General features: G+C 40.1%; 1 protein-coding gene across 1 annotated transcript in view; it reads left to right on the forward strand.

The window, feature by feature from the left end:
- The window catches only part of Rad51b (RAD51 paralog B), a 539,444-nt gene that overhangs the window by 33,101 nt on the left and 484,079 nt on the right, over positions 1-22,264 (forward strand). Inside the window, exons 6-7 of the mRNA XM_059279928.1 lie at positions 3,702-3,821; positions 5,847-6,030. Of these exons, the coding sequence (XP_059135911.1) occupies positions 3,702-3,821; positions 5,847-6,030 (304 nt within the window). The remainder of the gene's footprint in view (positions 1-3,701; positions 3,822-5,846; positions 6,031-22,264) is intronic.

Raw genomic sequence — 22,264 nt, forward strand, 5'->3', positions numbered from 1 at the left:
GTGTGTGCCTGTGCCTGATTATGGAGGACAGAGGAGGACGTCGGTGTCCTGATGTACCATTCTTCCCCTAATTCCCTTGAGACAGGGTTTCTCCCTGAACTTGGAGCTAGGCTAGCAACCCTCAAGCCTCAGCCATCCTCCAGTCTCTGCCTCCATAGCGGGGATTTGAACTCAGAGCCTCATGCTTGTATAGAAGCATTCCTGCCTGCTGAGCCATCTCCTCAGACTCTAGAGCACACTGAAAAACAAAGAGAGGTTTATTTATTATTTTGTATCTTACGTGTATCAGTGTTTTGCCTGCATGCGTGTAGGAGCAACGTGTGTGCCTGATGCAGTGGAGGCCAGAAGAGGGTGGCAGCCCCCGGCCCAGATCTGGAGTTAAGGATGGTTTTGAGCCACCATCTGGGTATTGGGAAATGAATTTCATCTTCTGAAAGAGCAGCAGGTGCTTTCTAGCACTAAGCTACCCCCCCCCCCCAGAGCAGTCTTTTTATTTTTTATTTGTATTTTTTTTTTTTTAAATTTTTGAAGAAACCTATTGGGATGTGGTGGCTGAATGGTTAAGGTAACGGACTGTTAAAAAAGTAAACCTGATGATGTCAGTTCTGCTCCCAGACTTCTCATTTTTCTTAATAAACTCCAAACAGATGACCATAGAGCTGAGGATCTGAGGGGACCTTGATCTCTGGCTGCCTCTCTGGCTTTCTTTTAACCTTCCCCTGCTCCTGTATTCCAGCTACTTTACCTCTTCCCTCTGCCGGTGCTGCAGGGGGTCATATCTGCTGCGGTTCTGTTCTCTTTACCTCTTCCCTCTGCCGGTGCTGCAGGGGGTCATATCTGCTGCAGTTCTGTTCTGTTTACCTCTTCCCTCTGCCGGTGCTGCAGGGGGTCATATCTGCTGCAGTTCTGTTCTGTTTACGTCTTCCCTCTGCCGGTGCTGCAGGGGGTCATATCTGCTGCGGTTCTGTTCTCTTTACCTCTTCCCTCTGCCGGTGGTGCAGGGGGTCATATCTGCTGCAGTCCTGTTCTCTTTACTCTGTTCCCTCTGCTGGTGCTGCAGGGGGTCATATCTGCTGCAGTTCTCTTCTTCCAGACAGTGCATGCTTCACTTACTCCTCTCTAATCTTTGCTCAAATGTCTGCACAGCTCTGCACGAAATGCCACTTGTTTTCGCCTTCTGTTCCCTCGTCTTACTCCAGTGTTCTTTAGAGCGCTGTAGCTGGCCTTTGCTTTTCTCTCCGTCCGGAGTGTCTTAGTTAGATGAAACACATGACCCAAAAGCAAGCTGTGGAGGAAAAAGTTAATGGGCTTACACTTCTGCAACACTGTTCATCATCAAAGGAAGTCAGGACAGGAACTCAAACAGGGCGGGAACCTGGAGGCAGGAGCTGATGCAGAGGCTGTGGAGGGGTGCTGCTTACCGGCTTGCCATGGCTTGCTCAGCCTGCTTTCTTATGGAACCCAGGACCTCTAGTCCAGGGATGGCCCCACTCGCAATAGGCTGGGCCTTCCCCTATCAATCACTAATTCAGAAAATACTCTGCAGGCTTGCCCACGGCCCAATCATTTGGAGGCATTTTCTCAGTTGAGGGTCCCTCCTCTCAGATGACTATCGTTAGTGTCAAGTTGACAGAAATCTAGCCAGCACACAGAGAATGTAACTTCCTTTCTCTCCGTGTTCCTCATTTCCTCTTTTGGGATGTTGTAATGCCATATGCTCAGTACTTACAGTAGAGCCTGGCACAGGGTGTAGGTCCTCAGTAAATCTTGAGTGAATGAATTGTATTTTCTCTTATTAGTTTTTGGTTTTTCGAGACAGGGTTTCTGTGCGTAGTCCTGGCTGTCCTGGAAGTTACTCTGTAGACCAGGCTGGCCTCAAACTCACAGAGATCCTCCTGCCCCTGCCTCCTGAGTGCTGGGATTAAAGCGTGCACCATCAAGCCTGACTGAATGAATGAATTATAAATGAATCTTTTCAAAGGAATGCGGTTATTAAAAGATAATCAGTAGGTGGCACTGTTTCCAAACTTTCTGTGACTGTGTTGGAGGAAAAGAAAGATTTTTCTGTTGCTTGCCCTGAAATACAAGGTTTTGTGAAGATTGTCACAGGAGACCACTGGGAGATTAGTGGGATTAATGCCAGGCATGCAGAAAACTTAATTTATATTTAGCTTTGATTTTTATTTTTTAAAAAGTTTCCTAAAATAAAAATTATTTGGGGAAACCTATAGGAAATTGTAACATATTGATTGGTATGTTGCTGACTATTCAGTATAGTTATTCAGCATGGCAAATGTAAACAACTGTAACTCCTATCCACACACTGAGTGCTGAACTTACTGCATAGTTGAATAATAACAATAACAATAATAATAATGATAATTACTACATGTTTCTAACCAACCTTCCCGACTTGCCCATCTTCCATGGCCAATGCCATATCATTTCTCTGCTTTCCTTACTTCCTGTCCTTCTTCTTGAGCCCCTCTGCCTCTGTCAAGTACTCCTCACTTGAAAACCTCTTTAAATAGTAGTTTTTCTCTTGAAGCATTTTGAATCTTGTCTTATTGAACCAAATTGTATATTTTTCTTTTCAGTTTACTGAAAATACACTTAAAAGGTTGTTGATGGTCTTTATTTTTCTCTTCTTTCTCCTGTTTTAGGTCACCCACCCTTGCTTCTGATTGTAGCATATTTAAGGGATTTGTTTTGTTTATCTACTTGAAGTTCTCAGCCTCTTCTCAGAACCCTGTAACTGTTTGGACCCTGATCTTTTGTACTTCTGTGTCTCTGACTTGAACGTTGAGTATGGGATGGCTCAGTGTTTACAGTTTCTGTTCCAGGTCCCCTGGGTGACCAAGTAGGGCTGACAAATGTCATTTTAACTGGGATACAGTTATAACCAGAGTTTTGTTTTTGACTTTTAAATCCTATACATTTGTAATTTTTAGTAATGCTTTTATACCTCATGTGCCTCATGATATCATTTCTGTTTTGATTTATCACTCATCACTTGACCTGCCCCATATTATATTTAGCCCTGGGGTCTGAATTCAGTATTTAAAAAATAACTTTTTGTTTACTGAGAAGTAACTGAATAACATGCAGTTGTTTAAATAATAATTTTCTGTTTTCCAAGGAACTGCTAGATAACACTAAATTTTAATTGAGAAAACATGTTTTTCTGGAATGAGACATGCCAACTTAGATAAAAGTTATCATTAAGATAATATACTATATTTATTGAAATAGACTTTGTTCATTTAAGCAACTGGAAGCTTTTTCTTTTTCTTTTTTTTTTTTTTTCTGGTACTGAGGACTGAACCCAGGGCCTTGCTAGGCAAGCACTCTACCACTGAGCTAAATCCCCAACCCCTGAAAGCTTTTTCTAACTTCAAATATGTTAATATAGCTGCTAGACAAAAATGTTCCTGTTAACATATTATTTCCTGAAAATGAAATCTTGGAGACATGTTGCTTGTTGGAGTTTGGGGAGACCCAGAGGCCTTGCTAGCTTCTGTTGACAGCTGACCTCTGCTAATACGTGCAGAGGACACGTGCATTCCAGCCTGTGTTTGCAGCCTTTGGCCTACACCTGACGGGTGGAAAGGTTTAGGGATTTCCCGTGTAGCATGGAGACTTAGCAGTGTGGCTTCAGTATTCACCGTGTTCTCTTGTATTCTTCTCCCTTTCCTCCATAGACTGGTAGAGATCGCAGAATCCCGTTTTCCACTGCATTTTAACACTGAAGAAAAATTGCTTCTGATGAGCAGTAAAGTTCATCTTCACCGGGAACTTACCTGTGAGGGAGTTCTGCAGAGGTAGGCAGTTTCAGATTTGGATGTTTTAGTAATGCTTTGAAGGTTTTTTTTCTTCTTCGGATTTTCAGCTTCTAAGTAAAAGAATTTTTATGTAATAGAATTAAGGAAATACTTATTTCTGTACGCTTTATTTGTTGTAGTTTTTTGAAATGTTTCTTTAAAATGGAAAAATCATTTAAATGAATATTTTAGAATCTAAGTGGTTTATTATGTGTTGTTTTGTTAGCAAATTACCTCAAAAGTGTAGCAGCTTAAAACAACAAATATATATTTTCTGGGGTCCGGGCCCCTGGGAGTGGCTGAGCTGGGTTTCCTGCTCTGCTCTTGTCCAGGACTGGAGTCGTCTCATGGCTCAGCGGGCCTGGCACCTGTTTCCAGCCTCACTCCTGGGACGTTGGGAGGCCTGCTTTCTTACACGTAGTCTTTGTGCCTACTGTCTGGAACAAGAGTACCACTGTGTTGTCAAAGCTTTGGTCACAGGGCCCAACTCTTGTACCGTGTGGGAGGGTATATACGCATGGGGAGGGTATATTCATACAAAGATGTGACATACCAGGAAATGGGAAGGAGAGGAGAGAAGGCCATTTTGGTGACTGGCTACCACAAGTAGTTTTACTTTAAAATTACAGCTTTTGTAGTATTGTAGGACAACATGAAAACACTCTTTCTGTTTCCATAAGAGTGCGATATGAGAGGAGTGCTATCTAAGCTGAATTTCACAGTCACCAGTGTGGACTGTGTGTGTGTGTGTGTGTGTGTGTGTGTGTGTGTGTGTGTGTTCCTAGGATTGAACCTAGGGCCCAGTGTGTATCAGGCAAGTGCTTTCCCAAAGAGCTGCATCTCAGACCTTTTTAAATTTTTTGTTTTGAGACAGGATCATGCTTACATTACCCAGTTGGGCTTTGTACTCCCACTGCAGCCCAGTTTAGCCTTGAACTTGCAGACTTCTTTCTTCAGCTTCTTGAGTAGTGAGGACTACAGATCTGTGTCCCCAGGCCTGGCTTCTTGTTTTAAAGCTCATTAACCTTTTTAATGTTTTAGTGTTGTTGTTTTAGATTTATTTATTTTATATTTTATGTATATGAGTATTTGTTGTTTTAGATTTATTTTATATTTTATGTATATGAGTATTTGTTGTTTTAGATTTATTTATTTTATATTTTATGTATATGCGTATTTGTTGTTTTAGATCTATTTATTTTATATTTTATGTATATGAGTATTTGTTGTTTTAGATTTATTTATTTTATATTTTATGTATATGCGTATTTGTTGTTTTAGATTTATTTATTTTATAATTTATGTATATGCATATTTGTTTTAGATCTATTTATTTTATATTTTATGTATATGCGTATTTGTTGTTTTAGATTTATTTATTTTATATTTTATGTATATGCGTATTTGTTTTAGATCTATTTATTTTATATTTTATGTATATGAGTATTTGCCTACATGTTTGTATGTACACCTTTTGCATGCCTGATGCCCTTGGAGGTTGGGAGAGGGGGTAGGACTCCCCTGGAACCACCATGTGGGTCCTGGCAGCCAAACCTGGTCCTCTGTAACAAGTATTCTTAACCATTGAGCCATCTCTCCATCCCGTTGACTCTGTTTGTAAAAATGATGTCTTGGCAGTTGCTCACAGATCTTCGATGTTAAGCCTGCTTGCTTTTCTGAGTTCTAATCCAAAAGCATGACTTGCCCTTTCCCCACTTTCTGTCTTTTTCCTGGGTACCAACCAAAAAAATCCCAGTCATGTTAGTGTTTTCTCTGACCTCCCTTGACCTCACAGATGCTTGTAGACCTCCATTGCTGACCCTAACTCAAAGGGCATGATGTTCTCTCTTCTTCCCTAGCTCCCTCCTCCCAGAAGCTGCCAGGATTTACAGCTTGCCCATCCTGTGGTTAGCTTTTCTCTTAAACCCTAGTACAATGTTCTTCCATCTTCCTTCTAAAAACAAAGACAAATAAATAAATCATGTCTTAAATTTGTTCACTATTTTATAAATTCTACTTTCTTAGGCTTGAATCTTTGGAGGAAGAGATTATTTCCAAAGGAGTTAAGCTTGTGATTGTTGACTCCATTGCTTCTGTGGTCAGAAAGGAGTTCGATTCGCAGCTTCAGGGCAACATCAAGGAAAGGAACAAGTACTTGGCCAAAGAAGCATCCTTACTGAAGTACCTGGCTGAGGAATTTTCACTCCCAGTAAGTGTTCCCTTTTCCTTCTTTTTCTGAAGGTTGTGACCTCACAGGATTGAGTAATAAACTTAGAGAAGACTAGTAAGCAGGTGACCTTTTCAAGTTTGATTGCTCTAGCAGATAACTGGTTTCGTAAGTTACTCTGTCTGCTGAGATTATTTCCCCTTTTTATAACGTGACACTGGGTCACATTGAAGTGTTTCGGACAGTTCCCATCACCACTTTCTTTATTCCTTCTCATTGTGTCCTCATTCTGGATGCTTCGGATCACATCTGTCATGCTGAGGTTACTGTAAAGCAGTGCAGCCCACAGAGTTGCCTGGATCTGTTTCTGTGAACTCTCTTTGCAGTGGCAGGGTACCTTGTAGATTTTGTCAATTCAATCGTGTAGGGTTTGTTCAGATGTTACTGTGTTTAGCGCTGTTTTGGTTTGCTTCTGATGGGCAGAGGTCAGCCATGACTGGAAATAAAACCTTAAAAGAGCTGTTGGAATGGCTTTCTGTTGTGGGCATTGTGATCAGGACATCTGAGGGGGAGATTGTCTGGGTTTGGGGTGCACAGTTGACAGCACAGAAGGGCATAGTAAGTTCCACCCCCCTCGGCTGCTGCATGTGGGAGGGCTGAACTGCTTCCACAGCCTCAGGAGCACTGAGTACTGTTAGGCTTTCCTTTGCTTTTTCTAGACAGTCTTGCCGTCTGGCCCTGGCCATCCTCCCCACACCTTCCTGCCTTCCCTTAGTGCTGGGGTTACAGGTGTGGGGTCCACACACTGCCAGGCTTTTCAGTTTCAGCCATCCAGACAAGGCAACTCTTTAACCCGAGATAAAATTTGCTTGAGACTTTATAATTTTCATTTGTTTCGGGGAAATTAAAACTTTGGGTCTTTGTATAAAAAATGATACATACAAATTATGTGAGGCACCATGCAGCCTTTTGTTTGCAAAGCCAAGCAGGAAGTCAGGGAGTAGATGTCATACATGTACATTCTACATATTTTAATGGCTCTAAAACTCATAATTTAGGTTAAAACCAGCCACCGCAAAGTTTATCTTGAGAAGTGTTTTCTTTTAAAAATTTGCAGCTGCTTACAATGATATATTTGCATTTCTGTTGTTCCTATTCAAGTAGACTAGGAAAAACTTAAAGAATATTTCAAAGAGATACTTAATTGAATGGAAATTTAAGATTAGTTGCAAACTTATTTTATTAATTTACGGTTGCTTGACCTAAGCCTGTGTAAAATGTGAAAATTCACTCTTTAAAACTTGCTTTTCTTTTTTTGAATAGCAATTATAGCCTGAGTGCTTTGCAATTTACTAAGATAATTTACCTTTCTGAGTAAGAAAAAGGACTCTACTTCTCTTTGTTTTAGTAGAGCTCTCTGAAACAGCAGTTCCTCAGTATCTGCACTCTGAAAGAACATGAACATGGTTGTGATTTGACGTATGACCATTATTTGTCAGTCCCTAATCTAGATCCTTCTCCCTAGGCCCAGGACTCCAGATCTGATGCTGCTCTGAGCACAACCAGTATCCTATGGAGTTAGGAGGTGCACATGCCTGTAGTCCTAGAAGGCAGAGGCAGGCAGATCTCTTGTGAGTTCAAGGCAAGCCTTGCCTACATAGTGAATTCCAGGCCAGCCAAGGCTGTACAGTGAGACTCTTGTCAAAGAAAAGGGGCAGGGGGAGGGGAGGAAACGTAGAAATCTAATGGTTTCTTATATTTTCTTGTATTGCTTCAAGGCACTGACTCCCCCTTTTTCACCATTTAAGGAATTTTTATTAGAGCAAGAATTTTGTAATTCCAATTGTGTTTCTGTGCTCAGTTATCAGTTGTGTTACTTAAAACAGAATGGACAGTCCGAGTTATTCCATGTTAAAGAATTACAAGCTCCAAGAAAGGGGTGCTTCACATTTTTGTACTGTGCCAAAAATTCTTCTTTACAGTCTATAAAACATTCATTTGTCTTTATATTTTACCGTTTTTTTAATCAAGTAATCCAGAACTAGCATTGTTTGCTAGACCTGACATTTGCTAAGAACAAAAGGTTCAAAGTTTCCTTTCCTTTCCTTTTAAAATTTATTTTATATTTTGCAATTTTTTTATAATAACAATTTCAATGTTTAGATATTTTTCTTCTACAAAGCATGAGGTTTTTTTTGTTTGTTTGTTTGTTTTTGTGGTCCCCTGATCACACTGTTCACTGCTTTCTAGGGAGCCTCTTTTGCTTGGTGTGCTTGTAGTGTGGCTATGGTGTTGCCAGCCTTTGAGTGGAGAGACTCTGGATGCTCAAATGTGAAGGAATTCTACAGCCTGCTTGCTGTTCATGGTCAAGGTCAAGAACCTTGAACTGCTTCCATGTTGGCCTCTGCACCCCTTTGAGAGCAACAGCAAATGTTGGGTGAATAGGTGTTTTCTCTTACTCAAGCCATGCACCCTACTCTTTCAGACATTCTCTTGAACCCCATTGCTGACTCTAGTGTTATTACCACAGGAATATGATGAAATATGAATAACACTTCATAACAAATGATACTTATGGAAGTAAATCATCAGGTGTGCTGCGTTTGTAATCAATGAAATGCTGTACAAATAATTATACTAATTTAATGTTATAGATGATAACTTGATAGGTTTAAATGTTTATAATATGCATATATTAACCTATGTTATAGCTTCTTTTGATTTTAACATCCATGAGTTAATGTGATGACTCAGTTTTTTGAGTTCCTAGCGAACCTTTTGTTTGTCAAGGGTGACATCATTTGGACCTCATGTGGACAATGCATGTGTTTATATTTTAATTCTGTTATGGCTCTTGTCTACACTAGTCATCGACCATCAAAGAGGTTCTAAGTGACACCACTTTATTGGAAACACACATATTATTATGTTATGGAGGATTTGAGTTATAAAATTAAACGTTCTCAAGAGAATTTTATAGACTTGAATACATGAAGACTGTGGTTTGAGAAGCACAGTTACAGAAGTCTGGTGGAATTTTTCTCTCTGAAGCTTTGGGGAGCTGAGAGGCATGCTGCTATGGGGAGCATTGTCTTTCAAGCATGTTCATGATGGTAGTGGAAGAAGTAGTAGATCCCGAAAGTGTTTATAGATGCTTTGTGGAAATACCATGAGGAAAGGATTTAGATGCTGCCTTCTAAAGTCAGCGGAGACTGTGGTTGTACTGCCTGTCCGCTGCCACTTCTGTCCACCGTCTGCAAAGCAGTAACGCCACATCGTGAGTTTTGTAGGTTAGGGTCATAGGACATTCTTGTGAAAGGTTATGGTTAGACAGTTCACAGTAGCCCCCCTTTCTGTTTCACAGATGATACTGAAAGGAGGAGAGGCTTTTTCTTCACCTGTAGTTGGTAAAATTCAGATTATTCTAAGATATGACCATGGCCATTTTTTCTGTGGTTGCCCTCTGTGCCCTTGGTTCTGTGCTTTTGGGAATATGCATAGCTCTAAATTATTGCTTGTCAAGGCTTCTTTTGAAATAATAATATCTATTTTTATGCTTAAAACTTTAGAAAAATGAATGAAAATATGTGTATTTCTCATTTTGCTATTTAAAGGCATCTAGATTTAGGATCATCAACAAGAAGAAACTTTTTTTGTTTTAAGTGAAGAAAATACAATAAGATTAAATATTTTATTATTTGAGAAAGGCATAGATTTTTTTCCCTCAAATTCATCTGACCCAACTTTATACGAGCCAGAATTGGTCTTTTCTTTTACCTTCAGCTGTTTCATCGTGGAAGGTAGGTTTAATCTTGAAGAGCATACCTTATCATTGACAACTAATAAGTGTTAAAAATTAAGTTAGTGGGCAATTCATTAAATAATTAAGATTTTGTTAATTACAAAATTCTCATATTGTGTTTCTGACTTGTGGCATCGATTTATATGCCCAATTTTGCTGTTTAGTCTTTCTATGAATGTTCGGAGCTTACATTTTTAGGAGAGTCTCATGAAATTGCTCTATGAGGTAGAAATCATAACTCCTTGATGTATTAAAACACTGGAGTCAGAGTTCACACTGTGTATCTTTTCTGTGTGACTTTTCTGGAAATCAGGTCTTTGGGGTTCAATCTGACTGTTCATAGGAGTCACTGAGAACAAACACCTCGGACTTGGAGATGAGGAGGGCTCCTTGGGGCCTTCTGTTTGCTCACACTGGAGACCATGTTCTTTCAGCCTTCCACTTGCCGTCCATGGCCTTAAACTCCCTGTGTAGTAATTGGCCTTTGTTTCATCGGCTAATGGAGTCATGGAAATCCTCACTTGACTTTGTGTAGCTCTTTCTGATGTGGGGAACTTTGGTTTTATTGTCAGCTAAAGTCAGAAGCTAGAAACAGTGTACAGGTTAATGAGTAGGTGATTGGCGAGGTAGCATTGGTGTGTCTGAAGGGTGCACCCCATGCGGTGGTGGGATGAATCAGGTAGCCTAGGAATACACTCACAGCGAAGAAAGGGTAACTCAACTGACTCAGGTTGCTCAAATCTAGCTCATTTCCAGAAAAAAAAGTCTCCCTGTGGGGCCTGGCCCTTGGCTGAGTCCTGGGAGATGAGCTTCAAGCCCTGGGGATATTCTACCTAGTAAGTATTTCTGTGTGTGTGAGGGTTGAGGCCACAGGTACCAGTTTATGCAAGCAATGTGGTTTGTGGTAAGCATTGATTTTGTTCTGGGGACTGGAGTCTAATTAGCTGAGGTCATCTAAGTGGGTGCTGCATACCTCCTGATTGACCCCTAATAAAAATGCTGGACACTAAGGGCTGAGCCAACTTTCCTGATTAAAACCACTTCACACGTGTTGCTCCGCGTCATTGTTGTTGAGACAGTTCAGCACATCCTTGTGGCTCCACTGGGAGGGGACACTGGGAGTTTCTACCTGGTTTCCCTGAGCTTTGTCTTGCTTTGCTTTACTGATTCCGCCCCTCTGCCTCTCAAAAGTCATAGCCAAGGGAAGGGAAAAGAAAGGATGGGGAGAGAGAAGGAGCCTTAGCTGTAACATCTTTTCTGAGCTTATGTTTTTAAAACTATTTTTATTATTGTATATTGATATTTTTATAAAATTATAATTTTATCTATTGATGGGATCCCAAGTGATGTTATGATAGTTTAATGGTAACTGTTTAAGACGGGCAGGATTTAGCTAAAAGTGTTCCAACAAGCCTAATTCACTAGCTTTGATGATGTACTGAGATGTACTAAGTGAGTGAGATGGTAGGAGGAGCTGGGAGAAGAGAACTCTGTATTCTCTTTGCAACTTTATGGTAAATCTAAAATTATTGCAAAATAGGCAGTTTTTACAAAGGAGGTAAAGTGGGTGGTGTTCTTTGCCTTAGTTGGCCTGCAAAGTCATAAAAACACTGTACTGGCCGTGTCTGGAGAAGGGGATGTGCATTTGAGTACTGGCTCTCCTCCCTTTGGCCATCTGCTTCTATAGATATTATCTGATTCCTCCTTATTTTTAACACGCTTTTTATCTTTCAGCAAATCCTCCTGGCTCCATCTCCATAGTAAATTCAGTGTCTGCCTGCTTCCCCCACCTCAGTCCTACCTCCCTGGGTTCTGGTAGAGTGCAGCACCGGCTGTTTGTAGTTTGACTTTTCTTTGGGTTGCCAGCTCACAGATAATGACATGGAGACTTATTATTTATTCTGAAAGCTTGGCCTTTACCCTAGGCTTTTCCCCAACTAGCTCTTATAACTTAAATTAACCTGTCTTTATTAATCTACGTTCTCACACGTGGCTCAGTTACCTCTCTTCTGTACCGTTATGTTTGACTTCTTCAGTGTCCCGGGTGTCTGTCCACCTCTCTGCTTCCCACAGTTCTCTCTCTCCCCAGAAGTCCTGCATATTCTCTCCTGCCTATCTATTTGCCATTCTGCTCTTTATTAAACCAATCAGAAGGCAGAGACACATCTCTACAGCATACAAAAAGATTATCCCACAACAGCTTTGGATTTAGATGTTAGTTTGAGTGATAGTCTACTCTTGCTTATATTAAGACCTTGAGTAAGTGTATATGCTCTAACACTTAGTTTTCCTGTTTGAAAAATGGGCATAATATCTGACTTGTAAGGGTGTGGGGATTAAATGAGATGCCTGTAATGTTCTTCACCCAATACTTGGTCATTCTGTGAAAGGCAGCCATTAATTATTAATTTTAGCAATTACCCCATTTCAGATGCTTTGTATACTTTCTATCCTAATCTTTGTACAGTATTAAAATGATAAGGACAAACTGTGCTGTAGTTTTCATTGTTCCCTTCCTCTGTTTTGTTGATAGATACTGATACTGCCTGAAACCTCTTGTACCCCACATCTCCTACTTCTTTATATCTCATACTTTCTTCCTCTTTTCCTTTTTAATTTCACCCTTAGTAATTGTGTCCAGAGCTCTATGTGAGGCACAGTGAGGTCACGAAGACAAAGAAAACATAGTCTTTGCCTTAAGGCTTCTGTAAACAAGTCACCTGCAGAGACAAATAGCTCTCTGTGGTACAACGGAGAATAGAATGAGGATCTTGTCTACTGCTCTTTTTCTGTTTCTAACTGATGTGTAAGAAGCGTGGTACCTCCATTCTGTCATTGGGGCTACAGATTACACAGAGAAAATAATGGGAGAGCGGAGACCTTCTGTTTCCTGTTAAAGCCTTCCTCGTGACTAACCCTGACCCATACTGTCTCTCCCTTATTCAGAAAAGGCGTGCTCTTTTGGAGGTCGGCACTTGGTAAACCACCGAGGAAGAGGGTAGCAATGAACGTAAGTTGCAGCCCTAAGGTTGCCCTGCTGTACCACCCAGACCCCCACGTGCTGTGTGTTTTCCGGTGGAAGATCTTAAGCTGTGGCTGAGTGGCGACCGTTAGTTTTCCAGTGAGAGCAGGGATACAGTGAAATGAGGCGACTTACTCTAGACGCATTATATAATTAAGTAGTGTCATTTGCCACTTGTAGCATAGGTTTTTATTCAGTGTCTACTTGGTTCGCTTCTGAGTTTCCTGCTTAGATAATGGTGTGATACACATCAGTGCAATGGAACTTTCTCCAAGTCTATCTCTGACCACATCCTCTGCTCAGAAGCATTGTGTGGTATCATGTATAATTCAAGTACCAGACTATAAGCACCATAAGAACCAAGAACTTTCACATCTTTGGTCAGGTATATCCTTCATAACTGGGTCAGAACATTTGTTGATGGATTGCATTCCTGATAAGGCACTCAGGAGGACCCTTCCTTCTGGATCCAGCACATTCTTCCTGTCTTGCCTTTTTCTATGCATGTAGACTGCTGGTCTTCCTCTGCTTTCTAACTAGTTCCACTTTCCATCGCGGTACAAACATTGTGAACTTCTGTTTGAAACTTAAAGGATGTATATGTCTTACAGTGTCATTTAGCTTTTTGTGTGTTTGTGTCTGAGCCCCTGAAAACAGAACTATACACTCACCATAGCTACCTCTCTTGAAAAGTGTCTCATATTAAGTAGGTATCCGATACATATTTGTAGGATAGTTTATACTTTTAATTATACAATTTCTGAAGTGCATATTTAATTAAATGCTTATTTAATTCCTGTGCTGTTTGAAAGGACAGCACTCTAGTAATGCTTCTAAAGTGTGCAAAATCACCTGGAAACTAGGGCTTGGTGTCTTCATACTTCTTTTTTACAACTGAACATAGAGGTTAGCCGATGATTGGAAAACTCTGTTCCTCTAATGCCCTGAACTGCTCAAAGTCCTGTGAGATGTCGTTAGCTACAATTTTATATCAAAAACTGTAATGTAAGAATTCAGCATCAGTGTTCTGTACAGAGTGCTACCATAATGCCTCACTCCTAAACCATGGGCAACAAAACACAGTAAAATGGGACTGTATCAGACTTCAAAGCTTCTGCCCAGCAAATGAAATAGCCATCAATGACCTGAGAAACAGACTATGGAATGGGGAAGTATTTAGAAATCATGCATCTGACAAAGAGCTAATATCCACCATGTATAAAGAAATCCTCCAACTCAATAGCAAAGCCTGGGCAACAGCAAAAACAAACTGATTACAAACTGGCTTTAGGACTGAGGAGATCTTCCTCAGAGGATGGACACAGCCCAGTGTGGTGGCTCATGCCTGTAGTCCCAGCACTTGGGCGGCTAAAAGCGGGAAGATTGTGAGTTTAAGGCCATCTCAGCAATATCAGGATCTCAAAGCGATATCTGCGCTCCCACATTCATTGTGACATCATTTCCCCAAAGCCAAGTCATGGAAGAAGTCTAAATGTTCATTGTGACATCATTTCCCCAAAGCCAAGCCATGGAAGCAGTCTAAATGTTCATTCATACGTGAACAGATAAGAAAATTTGGTATATACACATGATGGAATATTACTCAACCTTAAAAAAAATTCTACAGTTAGTGATAACATGGGTGAATGTGGAGGATACTATGCTAAATTAAGTAGGCCTAGTGTAGAATACATACTACGTGATCCCATTTACATGTGAAATCTAAAGTAGTTCAACTCCTAGAAACAGAAAGGTGATTGTCAGGGCTGGGGGGACTGGACGGCAGGGAAGTATTGGTCAAAGGTGAAAACTTCCAGATATTAGGATGAGTCAGTCTTGGATGTGTGTACATAACATATTGTTTGAGTTAACAACATTGTCTTGTATTCTTGAAAATTGGTTAATCTTTTGTTTTTATCACATACACAGCAAATAGTGGGGGGAAATTTTGGAACTAACAAATGTATTGAGTGTAATAATTATGGAAACAGTTTAATGAAAATACATAACAGCTGTGATTGAAAACCTTTCTTACTGGGGCTGGAGAAATAGCTCAGTGGTTAAGAGCACTGGCTGCTCTTCCAGAGGACCCGGATTCAGTTCCCAGCACCCACATGGCAGCTCACAACTGTCTGTAGCTCCAGTTCCAGGAGATCTGGCACCTTCACACAGACATACATGCAGGCAAAACACCAATGTACAGAAAATAAAAATAAAAAAGTTTTTCTTCTAGTACTACTTAGACACTTTAAAATAGAGCATATGAAAAGTTACATAGTTCCCATTTGAACAATTTATTTACTCCCCCTGTGCCTTCTGTTATTAAAATTTTTGTTGTGTATGTGTGAGTGTACAGTGTATGCATTCGTGTGTATAGTGGTTCACACAGCTGTATGTGTGCACAGAGGTCAGAGGAGGATGTGAGCTGTCTTGTTTTATCATTCTCTACCTTACTCCCTTGAGACAGTCGCTAACTAACCCTGTAGCTAGGTTGGCTGGCCAGGAAGCCCCAGCTATTCTCTTATTCCCTCTCTTACTATGTAGTGGGGTTACTGGCAAGTGTATGACCACACCCTGCTTTTATGTGGGTTCTAGGGATTTGAACTCAGGGCATCATGTTGCACAACAACAGCTTTTACCTGCCAAGCCATCTCCCCATCCTTAACTTACTTATTTATTTACTTCTGGTGCTGGGAGTTGAGCCCAGGATATTGTATGTGCTAAATTAATATCTCACTACCAAGCTATATTCCTGTCTCCTGCTCTCTGCTTTTCTTTGATAGTGATAGAGATAATCTTATCAATTTCACATTTCCTTATTTTCATTTTGATTCTCTTAATGTTGCTTCACTGTCTATTGGGAAATGTTATATTGGGTTTTGGTATTCTTAAAACAGAAATGGCAAATGTTTGTACTAACTTAAATCTTGTGATAAATGTGTTACCTTAAAATAACTTCTAAATTCTTTGACTTTACGCCTCTCTTAGAGAACACCTGAGATCTAGATGGCCTCTTAACATCCTGTTTTGAGGTTTCATGAAAACCCAGTATATGCTGTTAGTATGCAGAAGATGTTTCACTTTTATGGTTTGTAGCCAATAAAATGGCCTACTTAGGAATTTAACTTAAAGCTCCTAGGGACTTAAAACATAAGGTAATTTTTATACTCATCATGACTCAAAGACTTTTTCCTGTACATATATGCTGTATATGTGAGGAAGGAGTAGTTATGACTTGAGCTGCATAAGTGATATCCATAGTATAGGGATAAAAATATGGTAGTGTGTGTGTGTGTGTTTGTGTGTGTATGTGTGTGAGATACAGAGACAGAGAGACACAGAGAGAGACAGAGAGACAGAGAGTTGGTGCACCAATGTGAGTATGCATGTGCATGTGTGTGTGTTTGTGCATGAGTGTGAGGTGTGTGTGTGTGTGTGTGTGTGTGTGTGTGTGAGAGAGAGAGAGAGAGAGAGAGAGAGAGAGAGAGAGAGAGAGAGAGAGAGAGGAGGGAGAGTTAGTTCATCCTTCAGTGTTGTTCCTCAGGAATTACCCACCTTGTTTTCTGAGGCAGGCTCTTTCACTGGCCTGCAGCTTGTTGATTAGGCTGGGCTAAATATGGACTGAGTTATCTCTCCAGCCAAAAGCATATTGTTTTAAAGAAATTATTATAGTATGAAGTTTTTTTTTTATTCTTCTAGTTAAAGCCATGAAAGTTAGTTCATTTCTTAGACCATATTATAATTATTTGCCTTTGTTACTCTGTATGATCTTTACTTTAGTCTACTGGAATGTCTGGTAACATGGGATGGACTGCTTGGTGGTTTTGGAAGTAACAGATCTTTGTCCAACAGAACAAATTTCTTTCCAAGTTCCTCTTCCAGTCTTTGGGAACCACATTTTGATGGTTAAGGATTTCATAGCAACAGCATGATGCAGTAGAAGAGACCCAGAATTTTCGGTTAAAAGATAAGCGTTTCAGTAACAAATGTGTTACAACTGGCTGTATGACCCTGCTCTATGTATGATCAGTTCTCTTTTCTGATACTTGGTGCCCCGTTATGTAGGAAGGGATTAAATTCCTCTATTGCAATGCCTAATATTATTAGTAATAATATTAATAAATGAATAAGAACTTAATATGTTGCTGGATTACTAAATTTATTTTTTTACAGTTTATAAATTACTTCATATATAATTTTGCAAGAAGGCATGTTTATATATAGTTATTTTAAAAGAATAAGAATATTATGTGTATATGAGTGTTCTTTCATTGATTTATGCACATCAGGTGTGTACAGGTACCTGTGTAGGCCAGAAGAGGGTGTTAGGTCCTCGGAGCTGGGGTCACAGGGATTGTGAGCTGCCCCATGTGGTTCTAGGAACCAAACTCAGGTCCTTTGTAAGAGCAATGAGTGCTTTAACTGCTGTGCCATCTCTCCAACTCTTTCTGTCTGTCTGTCTGTCTGTTATTGAGCCCTGGCTGGCCTAGAACTCACCATGTACATCAAACTGTCTTCAGATTTCTGGCAGTCTTCCTGCCCCTGCCTCCTCAGGTCTAGGATTAGAGTCAGGAACCACTGTGGTTACAACCACTTGGAGCAACTTTTTTTCTTTAAAACGATACTCTGCCTTGGTTATTAATTTTTTTTATAGTAATAGACTAGTATGGAGTATTTTCAGCTTTAGTTATTTGATTGATGGATTATAGTTTCCTAAACTTAGAGAATGTATTTAATGCATTTTATTCAGAGCTTTGAAATATTATATGACTAGTATTAATATTTCTTTAAAAACAACTTCTAATGGTTATGAATGATCAAAAGTAGTAGTTCCTAGTGTCATTTTTGAGGGCTATACCGAAATTCTCTTTTTACTAAGAATAAGATTGCCATCTAGTAATAACTCAGTGTGGTTATTTAAAAATAAATATTTAGCATTTGTGTTTATAGAGTACTCTGCAGTTGTTAATTAGCCTGAAACAGTGTTTATCTCTGTAAATGTCTGGCAAGTGCTTGTGTAAGTCAGCTTTGGGCAGGATTTCCAGTCAGCGTTTGGAGAACTTTTAACTCTGAAGTTAGCTGATATTTGTCTGTATACTATGGAATCTTCAAAGTATATTTGATTTTTTAACTATCCCAACATTGTTTTAGAGAAATTTTGAAATATTGCCATTCCAGATGATAAAATCTTTTGTTTCAATGTACTTTCTGTTGCAATAACTAAATGCCACAGACTAAGTAGTTCATAATGAATAAAGATTTTCTTTCAGCTTGTGGTTCAGGAGGTTGGGAATTCCAAAAGCATGTCTCTAGCAACTGCTGAGGGCCTTCTTGATCCACCACAATGTGCTGGATCCAGAAACTCACACCTTCCAGGACCTAAAAGTTAAGTGTAGTCCAAATATTTCCCTTTATAACTTGGCATTTTTTAAGAACATACACTACTGAAGACATTTTGTATTGAAATAACCTGCTTGATGGTTAATAATGGCTGTTGGCAGGGTATAGAATCACGTAGGAGACAGATGACTGGGCATGTCTGTGGAAGTTTCTAGATTGAGTAAATATAGATGACACCTTTCCATGGGCTGAGGTCCCAGACTGAATAAAAAGGATAAAGTGAGCCAAACACTAACATTCATCTAGTACAATCTTTGTTGTTCTTTTTTTCCTTCCTTCCTTTCTTTTCTTTTCTTTTTTTTTTAAATATTTAGTTTTTTGAGACAGGGTTTCTCTGTGTAGCCCTGACTTTCCTAGAACTCACTCTGTAGAACAAGCTGGCCTGGAACCTGGAGATCTGCCTACCTCTGCCTCCCAAGAGCTGTGACTAAAGGTGTGCGCCACCACCGCCTGGCTGTTCTTTGTTTTCTCAATGATATACCTATTGTGGAATATTATTTTAACTAGGCAAAGATGTGTTAAATTTGTTTATACTGCAGAATATTATTTTAACTGTGTAAAGGTGTGTGATGTTTTTTCCTGCTGCCTTTGTTAATAATGTGACGATGTGTTGCATATGTTTATGCTGTATTTGTTTAATTATGAAAAGATGTGTTGCTCTTTCACCTTGCCTGCCTAAGGTACCTGATTGGTCTAATAAAAAGCTGAATGGCCAGTAGCTGGGCAGGAGAGGGATAGGTGGGGCTGGTGGGCAGAGAGAATAAATAGGAGGAGAAAACTAGGGGAGAGAGGGAAAAGGGAGAGGGGAGAGGGGAGAGGGGAGAGGGGAGAGGGAGGAGAGAACGAGTGGGGGGGGCATGCCAGCCAGACACAAGCAGTGAAAGTAAGACAGACACAAAGAAAGGTAAAAGCCCCAAGGAAAATGTAGCCAAAGAGAAACAGGTTAATTTGAATTAAAAGAGCTAGCCAGAAAAGAGCCTAAGCTAAGCTGAGCATTCAAAACTAATATTAAGTCTCTATGTCATGATTTGGGAGCCGGCCGGTGGTCTAAAAGAAAGCCTGCTACACCCACCCATTCTGAATGGGGCGAGATGGAATTTCACTATAGTTTTGATTTGCATTTCCCCGATGTCTAACCTCTAATTTCTGAGTTTTTTTTTAAATTAATATTTTGTGGGTCTTAATCTCTTGTTAGACAAATAGCTGGCCAAGATTTTCTTACTTTGCATAGGCTGTTTCTCCATTCTGTTGTTCCTTTTCCTGTGCAGGAGCCTTTTGATTCGATGCAGTCCTGATTGTGAGTTCCTGCTATGATTTCCAGAACTCTTGGAGTCCTGTTCAAAACACATTGCCTGTATCTTGATGTATTTTCGCTTTAACACAGTAAATATTGGTAGATACAGACACCGACAGCTCCGCAGACTCCGCAGTGAGTTTTGAAGGATGTAGAAGGCGGAGCTAAAGCAGTCGAGTGCTGCTGCTCCAGAGGATAGGAGGGAGGGTCCAGCACCGGAGAACCAGCAGTTTGCTACAATAACCCAGATGTGAGGGGCAAGGACTCCAACTAGAGTGACAAGCGACAGGGGCACGAGAGGCAGAGTCTGTAGATGTTGAAGACAGGAGAAGGTGATAATATCCAGTGTCGGTTATGGTGTGAGAGGTGGAGACTGCTAGAGAGTATGTAACCTCTCACCGGTCCTTCTGGAGGGCAGCGTGGCACAGTTTACTTTAGGCTGTGAAAATGGACCTGTCTGTAACGTATTCTTTGTTGTAACAAGTGAGGATGCTTTGGCAGTTTTATGGATACAAACTTGAATGGAAGTGTCTGTCAGCAGAGCCTGACTAAATGCGTTGCATTCATTCCTTGGAATGTTGTGCATGCAGTAAAAATGGGGCTGATGGAGAGTTAACCATGCACACATTGCATTTAAGAGGTCATTTGCATAATATGGTTTCTCTATTACCAGTTTGGGATACATTGGTTTAAGGTTTATGCTTAGAAGTACCTCTTTTGTAAAACCTCAGGTCAACCAATAAGTATGATGTTTAGAAAATTATTTTTCCCTCGACCATTCCAGCCTTTGGCCCATTTTTAAATTGTAGGCCAAGTTATTCACAGTAGACATTGTGCTTTTATGAATATGAATATAACATTAAAAGGCACTGTGTGACAACCCTTTCAGAAACGATTGTTGCTGCATGTTTGACTAAAGTTTCAGGGTCTGCTTTACTTATAGATGTTTAAAGAAGCGTCATGTTGCAGGAAGGTGATGTGTATCGTATGTTAAAAAGAATGAGAAAGCTAACGTCCTGCTTGACTCTCTGTCATTGCTTGCTTTTCAACATTTATGGCCAAGGTTGATAATCTGTAAATTTTCATCTCATTAGATTATGTACCATGTTTGTGCAGTGATCTGGACTAGTTAAACTCAGGTCGAAAAGCATAGACCCACATCTGAAGAAAGTCTTGTACGGTAATGTATACTGTGTATCATTCTTTGAAATAAGAATTCTCCCTTTCCCGTGTTAGTGCTGAATCCTCGGGGAATGGTGAGCCCAATCTGCTTGCACTCCTTTACATTATAATTACTAGTTCTTGAAGTGTGTCTGGTCAGCGGGCTAATCATGCCTGGGATGTTTGCCTTTATGTTGTGTGAGTGAACAGAGAGCTTTTTACTGAGACGCTCCATTCCGAGCCTCTGTGCTGTGGAGCAGCGTTCTTGAGCATGTCTCATTCATTTTTCCTCTTTTCATCTCTCTGCCTTGCCTCCATTTCTTGAGTTTTGGGATTGCAGGGGTGCTCCATCATGGGGTTTATGTGATTCTGGAGACCGAATCCTGGACTTTGTGTAAACTAGGCAAACATTCCCCCGCCACCGGAGTTGCAAACCCAGTCCCACAGTCATGTATTTGGTATTTCTTTCAAAGGGGTCTCTGATGTAGTTTATCCGAAACTGTTTCAAGAAACAGATGATATTTGGCATTGATGACATATGTGTCTAAAGTATCTTTTTTCTTTATAAGATGTTCTCCATACTATTATTGGAGGACAATAATTTTAAAAGCTATCTTTGTTTATTTTGTGGGAATTGAACTCATGGCCTTGTTTATGCTAGACAAGTGTTCTGTCTCTAAGCTACATCCCCGCTTGCCTTTTGAGACAGAAAAATGTTATGCAGTTTAGGTTGACCTTGTACCCACTGTGTAGTTTGCTATGGCTTTGATCTTGAGTTCCTCTTTTCTGTGCTTCCCAAATGCTGGAATTATATGCCTGTGCCATTGTGTCTGACAAAAAGCAGCCTTACTGAGCTGTAATTTCCCATACCATCAAATCAATTTTAGGGGAACATTTTGCTTCTGTGGAAAAAAATCAATAGATTTAAGACTACTTCATGTATTACCGATCATTTATTTATTTATTTGTACTTCTGAAAACAAGGCATTTATTGTTAGATAGCGATAATCTTGTTGCTCTTGCTATCTTTATTGTGTTATAATTTTGAATATTTTGAAATAAGCTTCCTAAGTAGACAGGACTACAGGTACAGCTTTCTCTGCTATTTTGTATTGACAGAGTATTTTGAAATTACTTCATCAGTTGTACTGTACATGTTGGCATTATTTGCACTGCTGTGGATGAATCCCAGGGACTCACTTAGGTGGTAGTCAGGCATCTGTCATTTCAGATGCAGCTCCAGCATACTGTAGCATGAGTTTGAATAGATGAAGGAATGAAAGCCTTCTTAGAGAGTTCAGTACACGTCTTAAAGGTGTTCTAATGAAATGGATTTCAAGAATAGGGAAAGATGATGCAGTGAGTTCAGAACTAAATGATAACGTTGCTGGATGAGGGGAGGGAGACGAAACAAAGTCCATTTCATTGGCTATTGTTTCTAGCCTGTGAATCATCTGTTCTTTTCTCCTTTAGTGCTCTCCTGACTTTTCTCCTCCTGGTCCCTTCTCTTCTGTGCACGTGTGTCAGGAAAGCTGATCCCATCCTCATGGTGGGCTGATTGTCCAAAGATCACTTTCACTCTCTTACCCACCAGCAG

The sequence above is a fragment of the Peromyscus eremicus genome, chromosome 14, assembly GCF_949786415.1.
Source record: "Peromyscus eremicus chromosome 14, PerEre_H2_v1, whole genome shotgun sequence".
Lineage (NCBI taxonomy): Eukaryota > Metazoa > Chordata > Mammalia > Rodentia > Cricetidae > Peromyscus > Peromyscus eremicus.